This window comes from Bombina bombina, chromosome 6 (assembly GCF_027579735.1).
Source record: "Bombina bombina isolate aBomBom1 chromosome 6, aBomBom1.pri, whole genome shotgun sequence".
In the NCBI taxonomy this organism is placed as follows: Eukaryota; Metazoa; Chordata; class Amphibia; order Anura; family Bombinatoridae; genus Bombina; species Bombina bombina.
The window spans coordinates 1032050437-1032072187 of NC_069504.1; the positions used below are offsets into that span (position 1 = coordinate 1032050437).

Below are 21751 nucleotides of genomic sequence, written 5' to 3' on the forward strand. Positions count from 1 at the left end.
AGCCCAAACCCTAAACTCAAAAAAAAACCCACCCAAAAACCCTTAAAAAAACCTAGCACTAACCAGTTTTACAGTTTTTGAAGTCCCGCTTTAACGATCTTCATCCAGGCGGCGAAGTCCTCATCCAGGTGGCGAGAAGCCTTCATCCAGGCGACCTCTTCTATCTTGATCCAGGCGGCATCTTCTATCTTTATCCTGGCGGCGCGGAGTGGGTCCATTCTGAAGACATCCGGCGCGGGGCATTCTCTTCATACGGTCTCTGCCGTACACTGAACCTTCAATGCAAGGTATGCGATTCAAGATGGCGTCCCTTGCATTCCTATTGACTGATTTGATTTTGGAAATTCAAATCAGACAATAGGATGAGACTACAGAAATCCTATTGGCTGTTCAAAACAGCAAATAGGATGAGAGCTTCTGAAATTATATTGGCTGTTCAAATCAACATACCTAGATAATTATATATGCCTCTAGCTGGCTCCCAGTAGTGCGTCAATGCTCTTTCAACAAAGGATGGATACCTAGATAATTATTTATGCCTCTAGCTGGCTCCCAGCAGTGCATCAATGCTCCTTCAACAAAGGATGGATACCTAGATAATTATATATACCTCTAGCTGGCTCCCAGCAGTGCATCAATGCTCTTTCAACATAATGGATACTTATATAATTAAGCAAATTGGATCATCAAAAAAAATGAAATTGTATTTTGGGTCTCTTTGATGTTGGAGTTTGATGTCACTTAAATAGAAAAAAGGTAGTTGGAGCTGACATAGAAACATCTGTTCATAAACAAATTGATCAACTAAAAAATGACCCTTTCTGAGGCATTAGCTCCATCTGGTTGCAAAAATAAATAAAACAGATACTTCATAATTAACGGCTCAATGTATGCTGATAATATTATGCACAAAACATTAGTTTATTGTGTAAGATAGATTTTTTTTTATTATTATTTTGAATCGTGATATGTTTTTATTCTTTTACAGGTTGCGATCACAGTCTTAAAGGATCATCTCCAAATTCATCTGGCGAAAACCTACAATCAAAGCTAATGTCCAGTTCATTTGTGGTTAGACTAGCTGACTTTAACATTTATCAGGTATGCCATTTATATCCTTTTGTCTTTTCTTTTTCTTTTATATTGAAATTGTTAGATCCATAGATTCTTGACAGTTGTATTAAGGTAGAAAAGTCCAGTTTGTGGTCTCCTCTTCCTGCTGGTTTTACTTCCTATTTGTCTTTGTCCTGTATCAGAAGGGTGTGTCCGAGCTCGGAGCTCTGGTTTTGTATTCCAACTTTTACTATTTCTCGAAAGGACAAGACAGACTCAGTTCTCAGATGATCAAGTCTGTAATGTTTGTTCCTTTATTTGCTTTTTAACCTTGTTAGGGCTCTTAAATATCTTTAAAGCTAGAAAGTAAGTGAGAAAGTATTTTTACTTTGTTGTAAAGACTTTTTTGGCTAAGTTAATTTGTTCTTTTTCTTTGTGAACTTAGGCATTTAATTTTTAACACAGTTATGGACTTGTTTTAAAACCTATGGGGACCATTTAACAAGGGCTAGACAGACAGGGGTGGACATCTCCGACTCTGCAAAACATTGCGGCTAGTGGGTAGCAATACACTGCCCACATTTACCATTGCACAATCCGCAGCGTGTGCAACTCCTGCAGCCAAAGCTGCTCATATGAGCCTGCAGCCGAAGCTCCTCTTAAGCTGCATTTGTAAATGGAGCTCATATAATGAAGTCCCATTTGATCATCACTGCAAAACCATTATAGTCAACCTTGCATATGTTCACTTAAAGGGTCATAATAGTAAAACAAAAATTCCTTAGAGCATATCATTTTAATGCTAGCAACACTGCAAGTCGTTCGGCTAGATTTAGAGTTCTGCGTTAGCCATCAAAAGCAGCGTAAAGGGGTCCTAATGCTGCTTTTGCCCGCCCGCTGGTATTTAGAGTCAGCCAGGAAAGGGTCTAACACTCACTTCCTTACCGCGACTCCAGGCTACCACAGATCCCCTTACGCCAATTGCGTATCCTATCTTTTCTATGGGATCTGCCTAACGCCGGTATTTGGAGTCTTGGAAGAAGTGAGCAGTAGAGCCTCTACCGACAAGACTCCTACCGACAAAAAAAGTCAGTAGTTAAGAGCTTTATGGGCTAACGCCGGAATATAAAGCTCTTAACTACTGTGCTATAAAGTACACTAACACCCATAAACACCCATAACACCCATAAACTACCTATGTACCACTAAACCCAGGCACCCCCACATCGCCGCCACTATAATAAAAATGTTTAACCCCTAATCTGCCGACTGGACACCGCCGCCACCTACATTATACCTATGAACCCCTAATCTGCTGCCCCTAACATCGCCGACACCTATATTATATTTATTAACCCCTAATCTGCCCCCCCCCAACGTCGCCGCTACCTAACTACAAGTATTTACCCCTAATCTGCCGACCGGACATCGCTGCCACTATAATAAATGTATTAACCCCTAAACCGCTGCACTCCCGCCTCGCAAACACTATAATAAATATTATTAACCCCTAATCTGCCCTCCCTAACATCGCCGCCACCTACCTACAATTATTAACCCCTAATCTCCCGCCCACAATGTCGCCGCTACTATAATAAAGTTATTAACCCCTAAACCTAAGTCTAACCCTAATCCTAACACCCCCTAACATAAATATAATTTAAATTAAACAAAATAATATTCCTATTATTAAATAAATTAATCCTATTTAAAACGAAATACTTACCTAGAAAATAAACCCTAATATAGCTACAATATAACTAATAATTACATTGTATCTATTTTAGGATTTATATTTATTTTACAGGCAACTTTGTATTTATTTTAACTAGGTACAATAGCTATTAAATAGTTATTAACTATTTAATAGCTACCTAGTTAAAATAATTACAAAATTACATGTAAAATAAATCCTAACCTAAGTTACAAATACACCTAACACTACACTATCAATAAATTAATTAAATAAATTACCTACAATTATCTAATATAAAATACAATTAAATAAACTAAACTATATTACAAAAAAAACAAACACTAAATTACAAAAAATAAAAAAAAAAATCAATAATTTTAATCTAATTACACCTAATCTAAGCCCCCTAATAAAATAAAAAAGCCCGCCAAAATAAAAAAATTCCCTACCCTATTCTAAATTACAAAAGTAATCAGCTCTATTACCAGCCCTTAAAAGGGCTTTTTGCTGGGCATTGCCCAAAGTAATCAGCTCTTTTACCTGTAAAAAAAAAAATACAACTCCCCCAACATTACAACCCACCACCCACATACCCCTATTCTAACCCACCCAAACTCCCCTTAAAAAAACCTATCACTAACCCCCTGAAGATCTCCCTACCTTGAGTCGTCTTCACTCAGCTGAGCCGAAGTCTTCATCCAATCCGGGCGATGTGGTCCTCCATCCGGTAGAAGTCTTGATCCAAGCGGCAAAGAAGAGGTCTTCCATCCGGGCGATGTCTTCTTCCAAGCGGTATCTTCTATCTTTTGTCTTCCGGATCCATCTTCATTCCGTCAACGTGGAACATCCTCCTTCTAACGACGAATGAAGGTTCCTTTTAAGGGACGTCATCCAAGATGGCGTCCCTCGAATTCCGAAGATTGGCTGATAGAATCCTATCAGCCAATCGGAATTCGAGGGACGCCATCTTGGATGATGTCCCTTAAAGGAACCTTCATTCGTCGTTAGTCCGTCGGGGAAGGAGGATGTTTCGCGTCGGCGGGATGAAGATGGATCCGGAAGACAGAAGATAGAAGATGCCGCTTGGAAGAAGACATCGCCCGGATGGAAGACCTCTTCTTTGCCGCTTGGATCAAGACTTCGCCCCGGATGGAGGACCTATTCCTTGCCGCTTGGATCAAGACTTCTACCGGATGGAGGACCACATCGCCCGGCTTGGATGAAGACTTTGAGTGAAGACGACAAAAGGTAGGGAGATCTTCAGGGGGTTAGTGATAGGTTTTTTTAAGGGGGGTTTGGGTGGGTTAGAATAGGGGTATGTGGGTTGTAATGTTGTGGGGGGGGTATTGTATTTTCTTTTACAGGTAAAAGAGCTGATTACTTTGGGGCAATGCCCCGCAAAAAGCCCTTTTAAGGGCTGGTAAGACAGCTGATTACTTTTGAAAGTTAGAATAGGGTAAGGTATTTTTTTATTTTCGGGGCTTTTTTATTTTATTAGGGGGCTTAGATTAGGTGTAATTAGATTAAAATTATTGTAATATTTTTTTATTTTTTGTAATTTAGTGGGGGGTTTTTTGTATTATAGATTAGTTTATTTAATTGTATTTTAGTTTAGCTAATTGTAGGTAATTTATTTAATTAATTTAATGATAGTGTAGTGTTAGGTTTAATTGTAACTTAGGTTAGGATTTATTTTACATGTAATTTTGTAATTATTTTAACTTGGTAGCTATTAAATAGTTAATAATTATTTAATAGCTATTGTACCTAGTTAAAATAAATACAAAGTTGCCTGTAAAATAAATATAAATCCTAAAATAGATACAATGTAATTATTATTTATATTGTAGCTATATTAGGGTTTATTTTATAGGTATTTAGTTTTAAATAGGAATAATTTATTTAATAATAGGAATATTATTTCATTTAATTTAAATTATATTTATGTTAGAGGGGTGTTAGGGTTAGGGTTAGACTTAGGTTTAGGGGTTAATACATTTATTATAGTAGCGGCGACGTTGCGGGCGGGAGATTAGGGGTTAATAATTGTAGGTAGGTGGCGGTGATGTTAGGGAGGGCAGATTAGGGGTTAATAAAATGTATTATAGTGTTTGCGAGGCGGGAGTGCGGCGGTTTAGGGGTTAATACATTTTTCTCCAACATTGGTGTGTCCGGTCCACGGCGTCATCCATTACTTGTGGGAAATATTCTCCCCCACAGGGAAAGGCAAGGAGAGCACACAGCAAGAGCCGTCCATATAGCTCCCCCTCTGGCTCCGCCCCCCAGTCATTCTCCTTGCCGCTCTGAACAAGTAGCATCTCCACGGGGATGGTGAGGAGTTTGTGGTGTTAGTTGTAGTTTTTTATTCTTCTATCAAGAGTTTGTTATTTTAAAATAGTGCTGGCTTGTACTATTTACTCTACAACAGAAAAGTGATGAAGATTTCTGTTTAAGAGGGCTATGATTTTAGCACAAGTAACTAAAATCCATTTCTGTTACCACGCAGGACTGTTGAAACCAGAGAACTTCAGTTGGGGGTAACAGTTTGCAAACTTATCTGCTTCAGGTATGACTAGTCTCCTTCTAACAACACAGGCTAATGCTAGATGACAGTCATTTTTCCCCTCAGTGAAAACGGTAAGCCATTTTTCTTTCACCTCAACAAAAAAGATAACAGGCTTCCCCTTTTTGATTTTTATGCTGGTAGACACTGTCAGGGGCCAAATCGATTGTTTTTTATTACAATATGATGGCAATTGAAATGTTTTATAAGCTCATATACACTTGGGGACGTTTTTTTATTGATCTGGCTTGCATTAGACACCTAAATCAAGTCAGGAAGGCCCCTTCACTCTAGTGTACTGAGGGAGGAGGCCTCATTTTGGCACTTCAGTTAATTTCAAGGCAGTGCATGCAGTTCCATGTGAGAGGGTCCTGTGGCTCAGAAAGTGACTCCAGAAGGCTTATTTCTGTGGATGATTGACCCCTAAGAAAGGTAAAAGCTGCAGCAATGCTGTAGCAGGGATTGTGGTGTATAAAAACGGTTAAATCAAACAATTAGCTCCGGTTTGCTTGTTTTAAGAGCTAGAGTCTCCATATTTGCTGTGCAATACTTTCTAAGCATTAAGACACTGGGGTCCAAATTTCAGAAAAATCGGATATTGCCTTCATAGTTTTTTGAACATTCAGAAATAAAGTGTGTCATTTTATTATTTAAAGAGACAGTAACGTTTTTGTTTAAAATCGTTTTTATTGCATTGTTTGCCTGCCAAAATCTGTTTAACATGTCTGTGCCATCAGATAACCTATGTTCTGTGTGTGTAGAGACAAATGTGGTTCCCCCTTCGAGTGTTTGTGATAATTGTGCCATAGCGTCCAAACAAAATGAGGACAGCTCTGTTACATTTCATAATGTTGCCCAAGATGATTTATCTAATGAAGGTAGTGGGGATAGTTCTACACCCTCTCCTTCTGTGTCTACACCAGCTTTGCCCGCGCAGGCGACACCTAGCGCGCCAGTGCTTATTTCTATGCAACAATTATCAGCAGTAGTGGATAATTCTATAGCAAATCTTTTATCCAAACTGCCAGCATTTCAGAGAAAGCGTGATTGTTCAGCTTTAAATACAGATAAAAGGGATGAACAATCAGACGCTGACGATGCTTTATCTATTTTACCCTCACATCAATCGGAATTGGCTGTGAGGGAAGGGCTGTCTGAGGGTGAAATTTCAGACTCAGGAAAGATTTCTCAACAGGCAGAACCTGATATAGTAGCATTTAAGTTTAAGCTAGAACATCTCCGCGCTTTGCTAAAGGAGGTATTAGCTACTCTGTATGACTGTGATTCTATGGTAGTACCAGAAAAGTTGTGCAAATTGGACAAATTTTTAGAGGTCCCAGTGCACGACGACGCTTTTCCAATACCCAAAAGGGTAGCGAACATAGTGGAAAAGGAGTGGGAGAAGCCAGGTGTACCCTTTGCCCCACCTCCTATATTTAAGAAAATGTTTCCCATAGTAGACCCTAGAAGGGACGCATGGCAGACGGTCCTGAAGGTTGAGGGAGCTGTTTCAACACTAGCGAAGCGCACCACTATTCCTATAGAGGACAGCTGCGCTTTCAAAGATCCTATGGATAAAAAATTGGAAGGATTGCTTAAAAAGATTTTTGTTCAGCAAGGGTTCATCCTTCAACCAGCTACGTGTGTTATTACTGTCACTTCAGCGGCGTCCTTTTGGTTCGAGGAACTAGAAAGGTCGCTCCAGAAAGAGACTTCCTATGAAGAAGTCATGGACAGAATTCACGCATTAAAATTAGCTAATTCCTTTATATTGGATGCCGCCTTTCAAATAACGAAATTGGCGGCGAAAAACTCAGGTTTTGCTATAGTAGCGCAGAGGGCGCTTTGGCTAAAATCCTGGTCGGCAGATGTGTCATCCAAGACTAAGTTACTTAATATTCCTTTCAAGGGTAAGACCCTTTTTGGGCCGGAATTGAAGGAAATGATTTCAGACATCACTGGGGGTAAGGGCTATGCCCTCCCACAGGATAGGCCTTTTAAGGCTAAGAACAAGTCTAATTTTCGTTCCTTTCGCAATTTCAGGAACGGACCGGCTAATAACTCCACTGCCGCTAGACAAGAAGGTAACACGGCCCAGCCCAAACCCACTTGGAAGCCCATGCAAGGCTGGAACAAGGGTAAACAGACCAAGAAACCTGCTGCTGCTACCAAGACAGCATGAAGGGGTAGCCCCCGATCCGGGACCGGATCTGGTAGGGGGCAGACTATCTCTCTTCGCTCAGGCTTGGGCAAGAGATGTTCCGGATCCCTGGGCACTAGAGATAGTCTCCAAGGGATACCTGCTAGAGTTCAAGGGACTTCCTCCAAGGGGAAGGTTCCACCTGTCTCGCTTACCTTCAGACCAGATAAAGAGACAGGCATTCTTACATTGTGTAAGAGACCTATCAAAGATGGGAGTGATAAACCCAGTCCCCTCCGGGGAACAAGGTCTAGGTTTTTACTCAAACCTGTTTGTGGTTCCCAAAAAAAGAGGGAACTTTCAGGCCAATTCTGGATTTAAAGATATTAAACAAGTTCCTCAGAGTTCCATCCTTCAAAATGGAAACCATTCGGACAATCTTGCCAACAATCCAGCATGGTCAATATTTGACTACCGTGGATCTAAAGGATGCGTATCTGCATATTCCAATCCACAAAACTCATCATCAGTTCCTGAGGTTCGCCTTTCTGGACAAACATTACCAGTTCGTGGCTCTTCCATTCGGTTTAGCCACCGCTCCCAGAATTTTCACAAAGGTGCTAGGGTCCCTTCTAGCGGTCCTAAGGCCGAGGGGCATCGCTGTAGCACCTTATCTAGACGACATCCTAATCCAAGCGTCGTCTCTTTCCAAAGCAAGGGCCCACACAGACATTGTGTTGGCTTTTCTCAGATCTCACGGGTGGAAGGTGAACATAGAAAAGAGTTCACTGTCACCGTCCACAAGGGTTCCTTTTCTGGGAACAATAATAGATTCTGTGGAAATGAAGATCTTCCTGACAGAAGTCAGAAAGCTAAAGCTTCTAAACATTTGTCGAGTTCTTCATTCTATTCCTCAACCCTCCATAGCTCAGTGCATGGAAGTAATAGGACTAATGGTCGCAGCAATGGACGTGGTTCCTTTTGCTCGAATTCATCTAAGACCATTACAGCTGTGCATGCTCAATCAGTGGAATGGGGACTATACAGACTTGTCTCCCCAAATTCAAGTAGACCAGGTAACCAGGGACTCACTTCTCTGGTGGTTGACCCAGGATCACCTGTCTCAGGGAATGAGTTTCCGCAGACCGGAGTGGGTCATCGTCACGACCGACGCCAGCCTCTTGGGGTGGGGCGCGGTCTAGGACTCCCTGAAAGCTCAGGGCCTATGGTCTCGGGAAGAGTCGCTTCTCCCGATAAACATTTTGGAACTAAGAGCAATATTCTATGCGCTCCTGGCTTGGCCTCAGCTAGCAGAAGCCAGGTTCATAAGATTTCAGTTGGACAACATAACGACTGTTGCGTACATCAATCATCAGGGGGGAACAAAGAGTTCCCTAGCGATGAAGGAAGTAACCAAGATTATCCAATGGGCAGAGAATCACTCCTGCCATCTATCTGCTATTCACATCCCAGGAGTAGACAACTGGGAAGCGGACTATTTGAGTCGTCAGACTTTCCATCCGGGGGAGTGTGAACTCCACCCGGAGGTCTTTGCTCAGTTAACCCAATTATGGGGCATTCCAGACATGGATCTAATGGCGTCCTGTCAGAACTTCAAGATTCCTTGCTACGGGTCCAGATCCAGGGATCCCAAGGCGACTTTAGTGGATGCATTAGTGGCGCCTTGGTCGTTCAACCTAGCATATGTGTTTCCACCGTTTCCTCTCCTTCCCAGGCTCATAGCCAGGATCAAACAGGAGAAGGCCTCGGTGATTCTGATAGCTCCTGCGTGGCCACGCAGGACTTGGTATGCAGACCTGGTGAATATGTCATCGGCTCCACCATGGAAGCTACCTTTGAGACAGGATCTTCTAGTACAAGGTCCATTCGAACATCCAAATCTAGTTTCTCTGCAGCTGACTGCTTGGAAATTGAACGCTTGATTTTATCCAAGCGTGGGTTTTCGAATTCTGTGATAGATACTCTGGTCCAAGCCAGAAAACCTGTGACTAGAAAGATTTACCATAAAATATGGAAAAAATATATCTGCTAGTGTGAATCCAAGGGATTCTCCTGGAGTAAGATTAAAATTCTAAAGATTCTCTCCTTTCTCCAAGAAGGTTTGGATAAAGGGTTGTCAGCTAGTTCTCTAAAAGGACAGATTTCTGCTTTATCTGTCTTGTTACACAAACGACTGGCAGCTGTGACAGATGTACAAGCTTTTGTTCAGGCTTTGGTTAGAATCAAGCCTGTTTACAGACCCATGACTCCTCCTTGGAGTCTCAATTTAGTTCTTTCAGTTCTTCAAGGGGTTCCGTTTGAACCTTTACATTCCATAGATATTAAGTTATTATCTTGGAAAGTTCTGTTTTTGGTTGCTATTTCTTCTGCTAGAAGAGTTTCTGAATTATCTGCTTTGCAATGTAATCCACCCTATCTGGTTTTCCATTCAGATAAGGTTGTTTTGCGTACTAAGCCTGGTTTTCTTCCAAAAATTGTTTCCAACAAGAATATTAACCAGGAAATAGTTGTTCCTTCTCTGTGTCCGAATCCAGTTTCAAAGAAGGAACGTTTATTACACATTTTAGATGTTGTTCGTGCTTTAAAGTTCTACTTAGAAGCAACAAAAGATTTTAGATAAACCTCATCTTTGTTTGTCGTTTACTCTGGTAAGAGGAGAGGTCAAAAAGCTACTGCTACCTCTCTCTCTTTCTGGCTGAAAAGCATTATCCGATTGGCTTATGAGACTGCCGGACGGCAACCTCCTGACCGAATCACAGCTCACTCTACTAGGGCTGTGGCTTCCACTTGGGCCTACAAGAACGAGGCTTCTGTTGATCAGATATGTAAGGCAGCGACTTGGTCCTCTCTGCACATTTTTGCCAAATTCTACAAATTTGATACTTATGCTTCTTCGGAGGCTATTTTTGGGAGAAAGGTTTTGCAAGCCGTGGTGCCTTCCATTTAGGTAACCTGATTTGCTCCCTCCCTTCATCCGTGTCCTAAAGCTTTGGTATTGGTTCCCACAAGTAATGGATGACGCCGTGGACCGACACACCAATGTTGGAGAAAACAGAATATATGCTTACCTGATAAATTACTTTCTCCAATGGTGTGTCCGGTCCACGGCCCGCCCTGGTTTCCTAATCAGGTTGAAAAATGTTTTCTTTATACACTACAGTCACCACGGCACCCTATAGTTTCTCCTTTTTCTCCTAACCGTCGGTCGAATGACTGGGGGGCGGAGCCAGAGGGGGAGCTATATGGACAGCTCTTGCTGTGTGCTCTCCTTGCCTTTCCCTGTGGGGGAGAATATTTCCCACAAGTAATGGATGACGCCGTGGACCGGACACACCGTTGGAGAAAGTAATTTATCAGGTAAGCATAAATTCTGTTATTATAGTGGCGGCGAGGTCCGGTCGGCAGATTAGGGGTTAATACTTGTAGTTAGGTTGCGGCGACATTGGGGGGGGGCAGATTAGGGGTTAATAAATATAATGTAGGGTTCGGCGATGTTAGGGACAGCAAATTAGGGGTTCATAGCTATAATGTTGGTGGCGGCGGTGTCCGGTCGGCAGATTAGGGGTTAATAATAAAATACAGGTGTCAGCGATAGCGGGGGTGGTAGATTAGGGGTTAATAAGTGTAAGGTTAGGGGTGTTTAGACTCGGGGTTCATGTTAGGGTGTTAGGTGTAGACTTAGAGAGTGTTTCCACATAGGAAACAATGGGGCTGCGTTAGGAGCTGAACGCTGCTTTTTTGCAGGTGTTAGGTTTTTTTTCAGCCCAAACTGCCCCATTGTTTCCTATGGGGATATCGTGCACGAGCACGTTTTGCCAGCTTACCGCTACCGTAAGCAACGCTGGTATTGAGGGTTGAAGTGGAGCTAAATTATGCTCAACGCTCCCTTTTCTGAGCCTAACGCAGCCATTCAGACAACTCTCAATACCAGCGTTGTCTTAGGGGTGCACTGGGAAAAAAAGCAGCGTTAGCTACGCGGGTCTTTACCGACAAAACTCTAAATCTAGCCGTTTGTGTTTACGTCTGCGAAGGGGTTAAACACATAAAGGGTTGCAGAGAATTGCTGGTCCCAAGTGGAAACTGACACTGACCCAATCAGCAGTGGTAGTCACACAGCTGTGTTGTTCATCTACCATTGCTGATTGGGTCATCGGCAGGTTCTGCTTGGGACCCGCTATTCTCTGCAGCTTTTTAGTGGTACTTTATTTAACCCTTTTGTGGGGACTAAAAACATAGACTTGCAGCAGTGTCTAATTACTACCTCTTTATTGGCCCTTGAATTTTACCAAACTAATAGTATGAAGGTTTTACAAGCAGATCGCTCACAGAAAAAGCTCCCCATAGGACCTGTTTCCTGGCTAATACCTGAACCATCTGTGTGATGTTGTGGTAGGAGAAAAAGAGATCAAAATGATCACCCAAATATAAAAATATACTTAACAGATTTGGTGTCACCATATAAAACATGATGGAGGGGGCAAATGCAGCCATTACAATATGCAGGATTATCACCAGGATTCTCACCTTGTCATAGTAGCATGTTCTGACCATTTCAGTGGCCGTTGGGCATTTAGGAGTAGACTGCCTAATTTGTGCTTAGTGAAGAAACCCAAACTATCAGTAACAAATAATCTATATGTATTAGCTAAACGCTAGTAAGGAGATATCATCCTTCAGTCAGAACAATGAAGTTTCTGCAGTTTCATCTTCTCTCTCTTTCAAAGGGTGTTTGCACCTTGTATCCTTTTAACTTACCAGTTTACTTACTTGTGTCACTAAATGTCTTTCTAATATTTCATCCTGGATGTCCTCTCACTACCTTAAAGTGAACTTAAAGTTACCTTGTTGTCGATATCAAATATTATTGTTTGATCAAAATTAATATGACTTTCATTCATGATTTTTTTGAAAATGTATTCTAAATAAAGTAATCGTCGTTTTAACTCACTGTTTGTAGCTCCACAAAATCAACCCGTTTTTTTTTTTTGGTCTTGATCATGTTTTTCTATCAGCCAGAATTTAAATTCTGGCCGTTACTCCACGTCATCGGCCTACTTGATGATATGTACATGCGCTACAACTTATTTCTGCATCTCTGAATCCATGCGTGCTCCCGTTTCGCACATGCGTGCTCCTTTTTTTTTTTTTTTTTTAGGAATTTCCATATTACGCAATCGACTTCTTACGGCCGCCTTTAATACGGACAAGCGCATCACTTTATTTGGAACTAAGTACCGCTGCCCTATAAAATTGGAAATTTAAATATGTTCATTCTTTAATCTAATAGCTTCTTGACATATGTTTTCATGCGGGTCATTGATATGCAGAATGAAGCTGATGTCTGTCTAAAATAACATAGTACTGAATGAATACCGTTATTCATTCAATACTATGTTTCCAACGAGAATAACTCATGCGCAGTTTTGATCTGTTTTCCCGATTATCGCATGCACAGAAGAGACAAATCGCCGATTGACGCATGCGCAGTTTCACTGAGCCTCGTGGACGCACTTTAGACAGACGTTGAAAGCTGGTGGGACCGCTCTGTACGTCAAAGACAAGGAAAGCAGGAAACAGTATCTGGGAAGAGTCAGGCATTGCAATGGTAGGGAGTTATAAATATTGATAATAGTGAAATAACTTATGATAATAGTAAATAATGCAATTAGGTCTTAAAACTGTAGAAACTTTACCTTCACTTTATATTAGCCCCTTCTTCCAAAATCCCTACCCATCAACTTTCTCTTAACTGTTAATAATAACATCATTACCCTAACCCTGCATGCCCGATGTCTTGGGGTAACACTTGACTTAGATCTCTCTTTCACCCCCCACATCCAGTTTTGGGCCAATTCCTGCCGCCTCCACCTTAAACACATCTCCAAAATTTGCCACTTCCTCACACAAGACACAACTAAAACTTGAATCCACTCTCTCCTAATTTCCCGCCTTGACTATTGCAACTCCATCCTCTCCAGCCTCCCAAGCTGCTGTCTATCTCCCTTACAATCCATAATAAATGTCTCTGTCAGGCTGATCTTTCAAAGCTCTCAATAACACTGCTCCACCTTATATCTCCAACTTCATCTCCAAATACTTTCCCTCTTGTCCCCTATTCTCTGACCATGACCTCACTTGTTACCTCCTCGCATTCTACAAGACTTCTTCTGACCGGAACTCTCTGCCTCGCTCCACAAGACTCTTCCCTAGTTTTCAAACTTAAAATTCACTCCTTAAAGACTCTACTGTTCAGGGATGCATACAATATACCCTAACATTTTCTTATCTTAGTTAATCTCCTCCTTTGGTTATCTCCTTGACCCCCCCCCTTAGCATGTAAGCCTACTAGCCCAGCTGCTTTGTAGATCAACTTCATGAGAGCTGATTTATAATGGTGAAACTCTTGGCATGGCCCTCTATCTCTTTGTCTTCCATAATGGTTACCTTTCATATTAGACCTATGTTTTTAGCGCTGCAGAATCTGTTGGCGCTCTACAAATAGCTGCTAATAATAATAGTTTAGATACAAGCCTCCACTTTTGCTGGTTATGGCCAGTTGTATAGATCACAAAGGGGTGGGTATTTATGATAGTGCTTAGTGTGCATCTTGATTTGGATGTAAATGCTTAACTGCTTATGCTTTATAGACTTTTTTTTTTTTTTTTTTTAAGATATAGGGGCCACCTGTATGCTATTTTGATTTATTTATCCAGTATATCATAGTGTTTAACTTTATATCTGGTCAGAGTTGTACAGCATTTATAGTATTTACATGTAGAACTACTAATTTGTAAGCAAAGTTATGCAGATAACGAATATATTATTTATTAAAAAATCTTTCCGACCAACTAGCTCAGTATTATTTGTTTTCTTTTCAGGTTTCTACGGCAGATCAGTGTCGTTCATCACCTAAATCAATGATTTCCTGCAACAAGAAGTCACTCTATCTTCCACAGGAAATGCCAGCAATTCATATTGAATTTACTGAATATTATTTCCCTGACGGAAAGAATTTCCCCAGTAAGATTTATTCTTGTATAGCTTTTATAGTCCTAATTTCTGAATCTAATCAAATCCAGGAAGAACTTGATACAAGCACTTTAATACATTATAGACCTGAAATATGACTGCATTACTGTTTTAGATAGAGCTGCAGTGAGAAAATTTCACATAATTAAATCGGGTTTTCCCTCACAGTTCATCAGCCGTTGTTTTATTTACTGTGGGCTCTGTCAATAACTTGTGTTTAATGACAATTTTACTAACATTCATGGTACCATTTCTTTTATTGTATTTTATTTTGGACTAATGCGTAAGAAATGAAGCAGGTGCACTAAAATCAAGTTATTAAATGAACTAAAAAGGGACACTGAACCCAATTTTTTCTTTCCTGATTCATATAGAGCATGCAATTTTAAGCAACTTTCAAATTTACTTCTATTGTCAATTTTTATTCATTCTCTTGCTATCTTTATTTGAAAAAGAAGGCATCTAAGCTTTTTTTTCCGTTTCAGAACTCTGGACAGCGCTTTTTTATTGGTGGATGAATTTATCCACCAATCAGCAAGAACAACCCAGGTTGTTCACCAAAAATGGGCCGGCATCTAAACGTACATTCTTGCATTTCAAATAAAGATACCAAGAGAAGGAAGAAAATTTGATAATAGGAGTAAATTAGAAAGTTGCTTAAAATATCATGCTGTATCTGAATCACGAAAGAAAAAATTTGGGTTCAGTGTCCCTTTAACGATCTCATTGCAAACTTTAGGAATCGGTAGTAACATTGCCTATTTCCCTTAAATGAACAGTAAAGTAAAAATTAAACTTTCATGATTTAGATAGAGTGTGCAATTTTTCAATTTCCTTCTATTATCAATTTTACTATGCTCGTTTATTATCCTTTGTTGAAGAACAAACCAAGGAAAAGCAATACACTACCAGAACGTAGCTGAACACATTGGTTGAGCCAATGAGGCATATATGTGCAGCTACCAACCACCAGCTTGCTTCATGTAGTGCATTGCTGCTCATAAGCCTACTTAAGTATGCTTTAAAACAAGGATACAAGGAGAGCAAAGTAAATTTGGTAATGAAAGTAAATTGGAAAATTGTATAAGCTTGCATGCTATGGGGCCGATTTATCAATGTCTGGCGGACATGATGCGCCGTAGCGTATCATGTCCGCCAGACATCGCTGAATGCTGTCGGCATTTTACATTGCACAAGCCCTCTGCAGATTCCCGATTGTATGCGGGCGGATTGATGTCTGCAGCCTCAGAGGCAGCGGACGAGTTAAGGAGCAAAGGTCTTAAGACCGCTACTTCTTAATGCCTGTTTCCAGTGAGCCTGAAGGCTCGCGCGGAAACAGGGGTATTCAGGGCCATTTGGCCCTTGATAATACTGCTCCTATGTCTGAATAAAAAAGTTTAATTTTATTGTCCCTTAAAATATTATAAACTTGCTCCTAAATTTGAAAGTGTTTCACATATTAAAACATATTAGCAAATTGTCTAATAGCTGCAGGATACAACCTATTTTACATAGTTACATATAGGCACAATGCAGGTTCTATAAAACAAAATACAGGAAGTAGCATGCACCTTTCTAATATTATTTGTACCGTTATTACATATAAATCAGTATGTATTAAACAGGTCAACAATATATTAACAGAACATCAAAATTGTTTTTATATCATAGCACATATAAGGAATGCAGAACTGCGATAAATAATAAAAAAAAAATGTACAAATAATTTAATACTGTTATTTTGTTAGGGATTTTTGCAAATTTTGCAACATTTTCTATTGAAAACCTTGTTGGGGATTCAATTTTGAGTTTAATTTTCCATTAAGATGAGGCATATCAAAAATAATCAAAACATTACCATATCACATTATATTCTGCCTCATATAGGTTTATTCTAACATATAGTTTATATATATATATATATATATATATATATATATATATATATATATATATATACTGTGTATATATGTATGTGTATATGTGTATATATATTTATATACAACAAAAAGTGAATGAACAGAAGAAAAATATAAATCAAATCACTATTTGGTGTGACCACCCTTTGCCTTCAAAACAGCATCACCTATGCAAAGTCAGGGTTTGAAACACAATCATTCATTGAAACAGAAATAGCTGTTTAGACGAAATAAAGCTTTGTGAGGAACAGTCAAACTCTGCTAATGAGGTGAGGTTGCTGAAGACAGTTTAATGTCAGAAGTCATACACAATGACAAGACTGACCACAGCATCAAGACACAAGTTAGTTATAAACATCAACAAGGTCTCTCCTAGGCAGAAATTTCAAGGCAGGCAGCGGTTGCCAGGTGTGCTATCCAAGCTCTTCTGAAGAAGCACAAAGAAAGGGCGACATTGAGAACCGTAGATGCAGTTGTTGGCCAAGGAAGCTTAGTGCAACAGGTGAGACACATCATGCTAGCTTCCCTTCAGAATCAGAAGATTTCCAGCAGTGCCATAATCTCAGAATTGGCAGAAAGCAGTGGGTCCCTGGTACACCCATTTACTGTCTGGAGTAGGCTGGTCAGAAGTGGTCTTTATGGAAAACTTGCTGCAAAAAAGCCATACCTCAGATGTGGGAACAAGGCCAAGCAACTCAACTATGCACGAAAACACAGGGACTGGGGTGCAGAAAAAATGTCAGCAGGTGCTCTGGACTTATGAGTCAACATTTGACATAATTGGCTGCAGCAGAAGACAGTTTGTTCGCTGAAGAGCTGGAGATCAGTATAAGAATGAGTGTCTGAAAGTAACAGTGAAGCATGGTGGAGGTTCCTTGCAAGTTTGGGGCTGCATTTCTGCAAACTGAGTTAAGGATTTGGTCAGAATTGATGGTCTCTTTAACTCTGAGATGTACAGGCATATACATATCCATCATGCAATACCATTAGGGAGGCATCTGAGTGGCCCCAAATGTATTCTGCAGCATAACAACCACCCCAAATATACAGCCAAAGTCATTAAGAACTAACTTCAGCATAAAGAAGAACAAGGAGCCCTGGAAGTGATGGTATGACCCCCACAGAGCCCTGATCTCCTCATCATCGAGACAGAGGCAACTTAGGCTGCCTAAATCCACTGAAGAACTGTGGATAGTACTCCAAGATGTTTGGAACAACCTACCTGCCAGGTTCCTAAAAGAAAAACTGTGTGCAAGAAGAAATGCTGTTTTAAAGGCAAGGGGTGATTACACTAAATATTGATTTGATTTAGATTTTTCTTCTGACTGTCCACTCGCTTTGGATTTTGTTAATTGATTGAAGGGACAGTCTAGTCAAAATTAAACTTTTATGATTCAGATAGGGGCATGTAATTTTAAACATCTTTCCAATTGACTTTTATCATTACATTTGCTTTGTTCCCTTGGTGGTATTTTTGAAAAGCTAAACCTAGGTAGGCTCAAACTGATTTCTAAACCCATGAAAACCGCCTCTTAGCTCAGAGCATTTTGAAAGTTTTTCACAGTTAGACAGTACTAGTTCATGTGTGTCATAAAGATAACATTATGCTCACTCCTGTGGAGTTATCTAGGAGTCTGCATTGATTGGCTAAACTGCATGTCTGTCCAAAGCACTGAGATAAGGGGCGGTCTGCAGTGGATTAGATACAAGGTAATCACAGAGGTAAAACATATATTAATATAAATGTGCTGGTTATTCAAAACTGGAGAATGGGTGATAAAGGGATTAGACTGTCCCTTTAAGCATACTATTAACATATCTATTTTTGAAAGCATTCTTATTTTACAGTATTTTTTCACACCTGTCTAAAATCTTTTCACTGTATATACACACTCTTTATTCTATACATTGTTTAAATTACGCCAGCTTTTTCTAAGGGATTATTGTTCTTTTTTCAACCTCTTTTCATTATCAGTTCCATGTTCCAATATCTATGTACAACTAAATGCACTACAATTAACTGTGGATGAGAAAAGTATACTCTGGCTGAACCAGTTTGTATTGGATTTAAGACAAAGTGTTGATCAGTTCATGGCAATGTACAAGTTAACAGACAGTACCAAGTCAGATGACCATGTTGATGTCAGAGTAGATGGACTCATGCTTAAGGTAAGTCTTCATTTTCTTCATGTATGGCTGTTGGCAAACAAATTACAAGATGGCATATGGTTTCATTATCATACTCATTTGTGATCTTGTGAAAATGTTATCACAAACCAGAAAATGTCAGGTATTACTTGATTGGACTGCAACTCATTATAAACATCAGTAAGGTTTACAGTTCATTTTTTTTAACAAATTGAATAGAGTGTTCTCGACAGAAAATGTTGACAGCTGGGTGGCATTATGAAGTAGCCAGGTGGGGGCAGTGTAACAGTTTGCAATATTATAACATTTTCTGTTAGCTATCCAAAGCACAAATAAATTGCACAATTTAACATTAATTGTTTTAATGATAATTTGTGCAACAAACTTTGAACACATTTAAGGCCAGATCAAAAGCTGTAGAAGTAAGCTATTTGCGTGTGTTGGGTAGCACTCGTATTACAAGTTGAAAAAAAAAACAGTTTTTGCTTGCTTGCTAACCAAACCCCATAGAAGTCAATGGAGCAAAAAAGTGGGGGAAAAACAAACACCCTACTCGCCATGTCTCTAGTGATAAAACTACATCTCGAACGAATAAGAGCATGTCATTTTATCACTGTAAAAGGTCCCTTTAATGTTTCTCGTTTCTGTATGTTATAGAAAAATAAATGTATTAACGGGAATCAACACATCTAATTACTTTACAATTTATTTGATTTGGGATAAAGCAAATGTAGCAAATGTTTAGTTCAAGATTAATGTTGTATGTTTTGTTTTGTAGCTTATTGTACCCTCCCAAAAGAAGGCAGATCGTCATCATGATCAGCCGGCTGCCATCTCTGTTCAAACTTCCGAAATGATTGCAACCAACACCAGACAGCCCCCAAACTGCAGACGTTCCGATCTAGAAGCCATATTTCAGGATTTTAAAGACTGTGAGTTCTTTTCTAGAACCTTCACCTCTTTTCCAAGGTCTCTTGGAAGCTTTGAACTTTTGCATCCAATATTTCAGAGGCACGCTTATGAACAGGACACGAAAATGCATGACATCTACAAAGGACTTGTTGATCCAAAGATGGATACCAATGCACTAAAAACAACTGCTGCTAAAGATATATGGGTCATACATTTCACACAGTTTTGGATTGACTTTGAAGGAATAAAAAGTGGCAAGGGCAGACCTGTAACTTTTGTTGATTCGTTTCCGCTGTCCCTCTGGATCTGCCAGCCTATACGGTTCTCACAATCATATAAACACACACTTTCCAACAACATTTCCAAAAGTGAATCAACAGACTTTGTTGGTCGGTTGCAACGCAAGAAACTATTAAAACAATATTATAGCACAGGGACAGATTGTTTAAATCCTTCCTTGCAGAAGTCCCAATCCTTGGACAGCAGTCTGGGATCGACTTCAACATACTCACAGTCAGATGCCGATATTCATGTATTAGCTCATATACAAAAGCACGTGAGCTTGCAGCTCAATCACTACCAGTATGTTTTTTTACTCTTGTTGCAAGAATCCTTAAAACAGGTGGTGGAAAACATTCAGAAGGATGTAGAAGCTGTGAATGGCAAACCAGCTGAGGAAGCAAAGTTATCTATAGGCCTACTTCTGAAAACTGCTGAATTAGCGCTGCAGCTTCATCCTGTGCCACAAGAGAACCCTTCCTGTTCACCACTCTCACAAGAAGGGAGTAATTTAGTAGACCTCAAAACTATGTCACCGTCTGAAGGTAAAGCACCTGATAATCTTATTGACTTAATAAGCAGTACTGATGTTGAAAGTATTCCTGAAAAACCTGATCCCAAAATGATAATTTTGTCAGACACTTTGCTTTCCAAATCATCCAGCGACACAGTTCTTCTAAAAAGGACTCACAGTTTGAATGGTACAAGTGATAGATCCTCGCTGAAAGAAGAATCATACTGTCCGCTTGTTAATAGTACAAACTGTTTCCCAGAAGATAGTAATATAATCACTGATGAGAATAGTTCCCCTCCTGTGAATCTACTTGATGAATCTATAGGAACTGAAATCTCTGAGAAGTTTCTGGGTTCTAAGGATTACATCAAAGATCAGTTGCTCAACTCAGAGGGTCCCGAGGACCAGAAAAAGCACTCTGCTTCTTTAGATGGAAGGTATGAAAACCTTGCTGAATACTTCTGCATTAAAATTTAAAGATACATACAATTCTTTAGTTTAAATGATCATGTTTAATGTTAACATTAGCCTAACCATGTGTGTGTATAATTTTTTTTTGTTGTAAACATTTCCTCTGCATCTTCTGGCCTCCTTGATATGTTTCCAGTGGATTGCTGTAGCTCTTATCAACTGTAAGGTTTTATATAACACACACACACATAAACATAAAAATATATGTAAATGTGCATGTGGGTTTATGTAGATATATGTGTGTGAGTCAGTGGCGTACTTAGGTTTTGTGCTGCCCTAGGCACTCAAAATTCTGAAGTCCCCCCCGCCCTGATATTAGGCCTTTATATATATATATATATATATATATATATATATATATATATATATATATATAGTGTGTGTATATATACAGCTATAGAGCATTATGTTTCTCTTTTCTTTTTTGCACGCACCTGCATCATTTGTTAAAAAGTTAAAATGTTATTGTATTGCTTGTACCTGCGTTAATTAATACAAAAGCATGGATTATGTGTTTTTAAAATAAATTATGCAGGGACAAGGAACAGGGCTTGCTTACTTCCAAAAAATATAAAATATGCATGTGTTTTTTTTTTTTTTATGCAGCCCTTTTATATGGTTCCTCTTAACTGTTCCAACTGCCCCAGCCCATATACATATAGACACTAACCCTTGTGAGTATGTAAACAGTACTGATCTCAGGGATTTTGTTTTTAAAGAACATATAACATTTTTCTAATTAATTGTATTTTATGCCAAGTCATTTTGCAAGTTACAATAGGAGTTCAGAGCCCCTCAGAATAGCACTGTAATGACCTATAAAATATGTTACACCCCTCTCTAGAAGTCGGAGTTAATCTCACTTGCAGCCAAAGATATCCTGAAATCAGGGTTTTTCAGACAGCAGCCGTGAAGAGCTATAGTTACACAGTCAGTCAGTGAGTGTCCGTTTGACCGTGTCCTACTTGAGGCTGAGCTCTAAGTGACTTCACTGACTGCCTTAATA

At 39.7% G+C, this 21751-nt stretch overlaps 1 protein-coding gene across 1 annotated transcript in view; it reads left to right on the plus strand.

Moving 5' to 3' along the window:
• The window catches only part of BLTP3B (bridge-like lipid transfer protein family member 3B), a 344497-nt gene that overhangs the window by 179699 nt on the left and 143047 nt on the right, over positions 1-21751 (plus strand). Inside the window, exons 11-14 of the mRNA XM_053718772.1 lie at positions 989-1101; positions 14352-14493; positions 18397-18590; positions 19348-20711. Of these exons, the coding sequence (XP_053574747.1) occupies positions 989-1101; positions 14352-14493; positions 18397-18590; positions 19348-20711 (1813 nt within the window). The remainder of the gene's footprint in view (positions 1-988; positions 1102-14351; positions 14494-18396; positions 18591-19347; positions 20712-21751) is intronic.